Genomic DNA, 7,871 nt, shown 5'->3' on the forward strand with positions numbered 1-7,871 from the left:
AAATCTTCATCCTTATAAGGGTATTTTTATCAGAAAAAATTTGTTTGACTTACAATAAGTGAGTAATAAATTAAAGGGGGTAAATATGGATTTTTCATTCTTCTTTTTTTTTTTGTTACTATCAACAAATTCAAAAAAATTTGATCAACGAAGGTATCTATTTGTTAGACAGAATAAATGTCAGGAGTTCTAGATGTAATTTCTTAAGTCACACGAGTTTATACCTATAATTATACCAAACTTTAGGGGAGAACGGTATAGTTATCTCTTAATCAAAATGTTTCCACAAATGCGGATATATGTCTTTCTTTAATAGTTTGTTGTTTCGTTGTAATGTATTTCATTAATTTAAATTATCGATGTATTAAATTAATTTTTAAGCTTGAATATATTAAATAATATGATGAATTGTATATTATAATAATAAAAATAATAATAATAAACAAAATCTAAAATTATATTTATGGTAACGTAAATATCACACTTTACATTCTCGTCATCACTTGTAACAGTTCAAAGTTCTCGTCACCGGCTTCGTCAACTCACACACACAACCTCCGCCACACCCCCCACACACACAGTCTAGCACCAGCGACAGAAGTCTTCGCCTATTTAGGGGACCGAGACGTGCAGATCAACGATTCTTGGTGATTATAGATTGAGGTTTAATCTCTAAACTTGTTCTATTTCCAGGTGTTTATGTCGCTGATTAATTTTGATATGTTTTATACATTGTATCTGTGTTTCCTGAGGCGACTGTGCGATTTTTTTGGTGAATTGAGGTTTCATGTTTAAGTTTTCTGGACGAATTTTCTTGATCTGTTTGATTTATTTGTAAGATGCATCTCTCTCGGACAAAACCCACACTGATATAAACATTATAGTAATTAAATAATGAAACATGCATGTCTAGGATTATGCGGCTGACAGGAGATTTATGTTTTTCCAGTGGATTGAAATCATCGGTTAGAGTTGCATGTCGTTAAATAATCAAAAAACAATGAATAAATAAACAGATCAGTTATATAATAAAGAAAAGAATAGATCAAAAAAAAATTAGGGGGAGAAAAGGGATATTGATTTTGTATTGTCTTCAACATAAGAAAGTTGCTCTGGGTTCAGATAGTTCAGAAATGTTTCCCTATGTACATATGTTCACTCTGATTCCTCTCTCTGTGTAAGGAGGCAATTTTTATCTCATGCACATATAGGCAAGGTTTTACGTTGCATGTGATATACATTTTAATTTTGAAATGTTGTGATTTGCTTTTCGCGGCGAGCGATTTTGTGAATTTATGATGAAGATTATATTAACAGGCATTTGAGTGTGAAACTATCCTGATAGGTTTAGATCAGGCTTAATTTCATCTCTAGAATAGGGCATGTTTTGGTCAATTTAGTTATCTACAGAACGAGATGGGGGGGAGGGTGGGAGGCAAACTAGGCATCTGCATAAATGAATTCTAACATTTCACGGTAGGTATATTGATCATAATTAGTATGAAAAGTACCCAACGGTACATTCCTATGTCGGGATTTTTGAAGTAAATATATTTGCCGATTAAAATGAAACGAAAGAGGTAATCTCAATTTTATTTATGCATCTCTTTCGTTTTATAACCATAACCTTATATGAATATTTAATTTTCTTTTTCATACTACATCGAACGCCAGGGAACACCAAGAATACACCCCCTTGGTTCGACCTGTTTGTGTTTAATTTTTATGCTATTTTATTATTTTCTCACTTGCTTCCATGAGCGTGTTCCCAAACCGATCCGCTTGTTCCCTTCAAGTGGTATCAGAGTCCGGTTCGATGTGAAGGCTATTGTTTTTTATGTGTTCTTTATTTGATGAGCATAAAAAACGTGATTTACGGTTTTTTATAGTATGATTTAATTGCTTTATATTAACTGTCTACAGACAGGGGGACATCGACACAGATTAAGCGCTGAAGCGAATGCATGGTTACATATATCACCTAACATACAACATTGCCTCTTGTTGCTGTGTCTAGTCAAGGATCTATGTATATGTCAATTTGTTACATGATTAGTGTTTCGTTTAAGGTTCAGTTAGCACCAGCAGTACCAAGCAGCTGCTTTGTATTTTCTTTATGTATCTTATTTAATTTCTTGAACAGATAAGTGCTTTGTATTCAGTGTTGTTCACAAATTATGCAGTGTCATCTTCTAGTTCTCCAGGCATTCAGTTTATACCGTTTCATGTGTCTTGACTTCGGTTTTATGCCTTGCGGTACAGCATTTTGTGTTTATGATTATGTCGATGTGGTTTAAAGTAGGATTCTTGATCCTATTTCTGAAAAGTGTCCGGAGTTGAAATAACTAGGTATCCTTTTGAATTACTTCGTTCTATTTATGTACCTAAGTTGGAACCAGAATATTCAGTTTAATAAAAAGTTTTGGTGTGGAATTTAATAGGAAAATTTTCTATTCTCTGGATTGTTGATATGGGCTCACATCATGGTGCTATAAATTTGTTGGTTGTTAGCATCCGCATATAATAGATCATGTACATGTTTATATATGTCTGTAGAGTCTGTTTATTAATATTAATCCGGATCTGCCTTTTTAAAGCACGGATAATGTTTACATAAAAGTAGAGTTGTGGAAACTTTGTTATACTTGAATAAGGTGGCAGCAATCTGTACGACCTTCTGAATATTTAGAAAAGAATATTGTTAAATGCACAAGTAAATTTTTTTTATTTAGTTATGAAAATAAGAAAGCTTACTGACAATAATAGCTTCCTGGTGTCACGGAGTTTAATGCCTTGCTATGCTTTACTTATTGCGTCCAACATTTCTCATGTAGAAGGCTAGTCCAACCCCATAATACATGTGTCATTACAGATAAAAAGAGCAACTAGACTTGTCATGCCTGAACATATCATTAAATAAATATAGATTCGAGAAAGTAATATTCATTGTATTAGACTTATTCACCACATAACCAACACGTGTCAAATACAGAGTAGTGGTAACACAAACATGATACTTAACTGTCGCTTAGGAAACTTGGGTATTAATTGGCTTACATTACGCTTTCTTGTTTATTTGTGTTACTAATACGATGTTGTTGTCAATAGTATAGCAAAAATTTCATAATGTTGTTACTATCATGTCAAAGTATGTTTGCCTTTGATTTAAAGTTATGGGCCTAACTATCTTCTACATGATTTATAATAAAATTTGTGATTTTACTATCATAGCCTCCTCCTGTCCTATAATTTATTTTATGATATTTCTTCTTTCTGTATTGCATTATGTTCATGGAATATGGCTTGACAAAGTTTCTTTTCCTTTTTTTTCTTTTCTACAGACATGTTGTATTGGAACAAGAAAATGGAAACAAAGCTACATAAGCATACATAAAATATTTATATTGATCACCTATTTTCTTGAACATACATTCTAATGGTATATAGTGCTGCAAGTGTTTCTTGTTGTTCAGTTAGTTTGTTATTCCGCAATGACTTCCATTTTTCCGTTTCTGTTCTTGATGGAAATTGGTGTTTGTTGAAAATCAACTTAAATTTTTTACTTTGTCTCGATTTTTTTGGTGTGAGATTCTTTCTTGTGGGATTCTACATTAAATTAACTTTCTGTTTTAGTTTTTCGTACAATGCTTGCTTGGAATTGATTGTTCTGGGCATAGTTAGACAAGTGCAAAAATATTAGTGGCATTAAGCAATGACTTCCAGTTGATAATCTCAGTTCTTCAGAGCAATGGAACAAGAACAAGCTATAGGAGCAAAAAGGGTCTGGGAATCTGTAAAGTTATATACTGTCAAGTGCGCCAAATGTTCAAAATGGAGGCTTATCCCAACAAAGGAAAAGTATGAGGAGATACGGGAAAGGATCGTAGAACGATCTTTCCTATGCGATACAGCACGTGCGTGGCGACCTAATGTCTCTTGCAATGATGAATCAGATGTTAAGCAGGATGACAGTTTCCTTTGGGCTATGGACAGGCCGAGAATTCCCCAAACTCCTCCAGGCTGGCAGCGTATTTTACGAATCAGAGCTGAAGGCGGCACAAAATTCGCTGATGTGTATGTAGCCTATCACATTTTACTTTCCCTTTTTCGAGAAAATGGGAGTAAAGATTTTGAGTGATGTTTGCCATGTGCCTTAACAGGTATTATGTTACCCCATCTAACAAAAGATTACGTTCTATGGTCGAACTTAGCAGGTAAATGTGCAGAATTCTGACGAACGACTTAGCTTTTTTCTGCTTTGCACTTGAAATGCACAAAAAAATAACTATTAAGAGTATTGATATATTGGAGTCTAGTGCTTCTTTTTTTTATAATAATTGCGGGCCGGGATATCTGGTGCTTGCTATTTCAGGTACATTAATGAGCATCCGCATCTAAAAGGCGTCAACATCTCGCAATTCTCGTTTCAGCCCCCAGTACCATTGGATGAGAAATACATTGCAAAGCGAGCCCGTTCTACCACCCATGACACAAGCAGTACTCCTGCAGCAGGTTTCATGATGCTTTCCCTTGGTTTCTTGAGGAATCATTCCAGATTAGGGTCATAATTTAGATGTTATACATGCGTTTTCTCTGCTGAAAATTTTATCATGACGGGTCATGATTAGGAAGTTAATATTTTCTAGATTTCTGAGTGGACTTATTATACTTTTTTTAAAAAAAATTATGTGCAACTTCTCCATCTGTTTCCAGGGGCTTATCATGCATTACAGACTCAAAATGATAGCTCTGGGGTGCCGGAGAGTGCAACTACTGAGGCTAAAGCTCCTGCTCAAAGTTGAGGTATTCTATAATTTTTAGCCATTATCATAAAACTGACTATGGTTTTACTTTCTTTTCTGAAGGTTGATTAAATTAATGACCAAGTTTAAGGAATATTATGGCTCATATTGTGCAGTTGCATTACATAATTTAAATATCTACCAAATTTTCTACATCTATGATCTGCATCATGTCATGTACTTTGTAATTTCTCTAGCCTGTGGCATTTCATAATTATGTAGCTTGCAACACACTAAAAGTTTCTTCTTTTGCCAAAAGTTCTGCACATAAGCTGATGGCATCTCAAGTTTGATCTTTTTCTACATGAACTTATTTTGGTTTGATTCCCTCACCTCTTCATTGCACAAAGAAATAGCAACATCAGTGTTGGCAAGTCCTTACAACATTTCACCATTTGTGTTCATTCCTAGAGAAAATCATAAGCAATTAATCTGGCTTGGTCTATATTCATTTTAAATATATGTGCTCTATTCTTGCTGTTTTTGTGCTTTTCGAGTATGTTTGATTTTGCAACACATATCATTCATCCTAGCTAAATTTAACCCCAGTTGACGATTTAGCTTTGAGATGTTAAATTATTCTGTACAACCCATCAAAGGGAAGGGAAGGGCTCAAAAGCAAGAGTGAAACGGCAAGGACTTGGAGAATTATAAGAACTCCAATTCAAATTTGATTTTCTTGCTTGTGTGTTAGCATATGATACCTTTACTCCTATCGCTTTTTGTTTGAGGAACTGCATTTAAGATATTTAAAATTTTCGAAAGTTTATCTTTTAGTTTTATACTAATTAGTTCGTATGTGCAAACTTCCTTCGTGTGAACAAGCCATGAACTCGCCAGAGATAGAATAATTCTCCTGCATTAGTACTTGTGCTAAAATTACTGGTATTACTGTTTCATATGTTTTAAAACGAGCACGCTCTGTCTTTTTTCTTTTCTTTTTTTCGCAATAATGAATTTATGTACCATCAATTTCTAAGATAGAACTTTGGAGTGAAATATCACAGGATATTGCTTTGCCCAGAATGCTTCCACCAACAAGGAGATGGACAGCATACACAAACCATAAGCTCGGACTTGAAAGTATTTGAAGTATACGAATGGGAGCGTTGTCGAAATTGTGGGAAGTGTCAACTTGTTCATCATATTCATATTCATGGTGGAATTTATGTTTGTAAAGTAGGTGGAATTACTCTTTCCACAAACTTTTTGCAATTTTGACTTCTGACTTGTGGAAATTGTGAATCTTTTTAAAACTGTATTAAAATGTAAATATAGAACTTATTAATATATTAAAAAGTGTCACGTGCTTTTTATGTGCGGAAAAAATATGAATGTAAAACTTATTAGTAATACATAACATAATCACTATTTATCCTTTTCCCGTTTTGTTCACAAACTTATCACTCTATACAATTGATTGAATCTTAGTTCGTTGGTGTATATAAATTAGTAATTTATGGCATAATTATATGTATGTGAATAATTTTTTAAATTTATTTAAATAAAATTTTTGCACAAGTTTTATTATTCAATAAAGTATATACGAAATAGTAAGTTATATGGGAAAAATTTTTTTGGTCCATTAACTTTGTCCGCGATTAGTTGTAGTACATTAATTTTCGTTGTTATCACATTTTGACCAATAATTTACATAAATGAGTCAATTAAGCACGGCAGCGAACGAAAATTGGATTTTTTGCCGGAAAATAGTGTGCACATGCTCTTTAATTTGGGGATTTTTAGTCCCATGTGGCACTATAGTGTTACATGGCACTTGAGATGGCAATTTTTAGGACAAAATGCATAAAATCCCCTTGTGTTTTAGAAAGTATGCAAAATCACCCTCCTGTTTTCAGAATACGCTAAAACCCCCATTCTGTTTTGTTTTAATCAGCAAAAAACCCCCATTCTGTTAGCAACTAACGAGAAGTGGAGAAGACACGCGTCTACTACGTTTGGTAGTCATTTTCTGCGCTTTAGGTTCATATTTAATGATACTTTAGACTAATATACCCCTTTATAGGTTTATATAACATACAAATAGCTTTTTGGCTTGTTTTGTGTGTTCCTTTTATTATTTCTCACATTAAAAAATAAATTAAATTTTGCCATATTAAATTTAAATTGAAATATTAAATTAAATTATATTTAAATTCAAATAATTTTATAATTGTTAATTATTAAATCTAACTATTAGTTTTAATTAATTAAAATATATATTTAATTACAATAATTATTATTAATTAGCTTAGCCAAATTATTATAATTATTTAAAATAGTCTTAATTAACTAAAACATATTTTAATTAATATAATTAAAATTAATCAAAAAAAAAAGAAAAAACAGCGATTTTCGCTGGAAACTTAGAAATAAGTTTTCGGTGCCGTCCGGACGAATTTTTTACGGCCAATGGTACCATTTGAATCCTCTCTTCAAGACGAACATTTTCATACCTTCAATTTGAGTTATCATCAATCATAGAGAATGGGCTTAAGTCACGACCTCCAAACATGTTTTCCGTCGATTCGTCTCCGTCCGGTCGAATCTCGGTCTCAAACCACCACCATTAGACTCGCCTCTTCAAGACGATTCTAACGAGACCAGTCCCACTCAATTTGGTAAAAATTTTACGGAGAAACAATGATTTTAATAAATAATTATCGCCGGTGACGAGAATGGGGGTGTGGGGGGTTGGGGTTGGGGGGCTATGGGGGTAGGGTGGGTAGTTAGTTTTTTTTTTAAAAAATATATAATAATAATATATTTTTAAAATTTTAAATTATTTATATATAATATAAGTTAAATAATTTATTGAATCTAGACCTTTTATTTTTTAAAAATCTAACGGTTGAGATTAATTGATTAGATTTAACGATCAGTATTTGAGCAAAAAAGATCCAACAGTCATTAATATAAGAAATAATATATAATAAGTAAGGGTATAACGGTCATTTTTTAAAAAATTAACACCGTTAGTTAGATTGAACGGAGAGGGGGGCGATTGAGCTGAGTTTTACAAAAAACACAGGGGGGCTTTTAGCCTATTCTCATAACAAGAGGGTTTAT

General features: G+C 33.0%; 1 protein-coding gene across 2 annotated transcripts; it reads left to right on the forward strand.

The window, feature by feature from the left end:
• LOC105162299 (methyl-CpG-binding domain-containing protein 2-like) lies at positions 571–6,094 on the forward strand. 2 transcript variants are annotated; one of them, XM_011080307.2, is made up of 6 exons: positions 571–663; positions 3,737–4,074; positions 4,161–4,214; positions 4,373–4,512; positions 4,714–4,803; positions 5,810–6,093. In XM_011080307.2, the coding sequence occupies exons 2-5, from the start codon at positions 3,749–3,751 to the stop codon at positions 4,800–4,802; spliced, it is 609 nt and encodes a 202-aa protein (XP_011078609.1). In that variant the 5' UTR covers positions 571–663; positions 3,737–3,748; the 3' UTR covers position 4,803; positions 5,810–6,093. The 2 variants fall into 2 exon arrangements, with proteins under 2 accessions (XP_011078609.1, XP_011078610.1); XM_011080308.2 differs by having other exon boundaries at positions 577–663; positions 3,745–4,074; positions 5,810–6,094.

This window comes from Sesamum indicum, linkage group LG5 (assembly GCF_000512975.1).
Source record: "Sesamum indicum cultivar Zhongzhi No. 13 linkage group LG5, S_indicum_v1.0, whole genome shotgun sequence".
Taxonomy (NCBI): domain Eukaryota; kingdom Viridiplantae; phylum Streptophyta; class Magnoliopsida; order Lamiales; family Pedaliaceae; genus Sesamum; species Sesamum indicum.

Excerpts from the sequence above, each read along its gene's own strand:
- LOC105162299 (XM_011080307.2), top strand. The coding sequence starts at position 3,749 with ATGGAACAAGAACAAGCTATAGGAGCAAAAAGGGTCTGGGAATCTGTA. Across the intron at positions 4,075-4,160 it reads GGCACAAAATTCGCTGATGT|GTATTATGTTACCCCATCTA; the intron begins GTATGTAGCCTA and ends GTGCCTTAACAG. Across the intron at positions 4,215-4,372 it reads TCTATGGTCGAACTTAGCAG|GTACATTAATGAGCATCCGC; the intron begins GTAAATGTGCAG and ends TTGCTATTTCAG.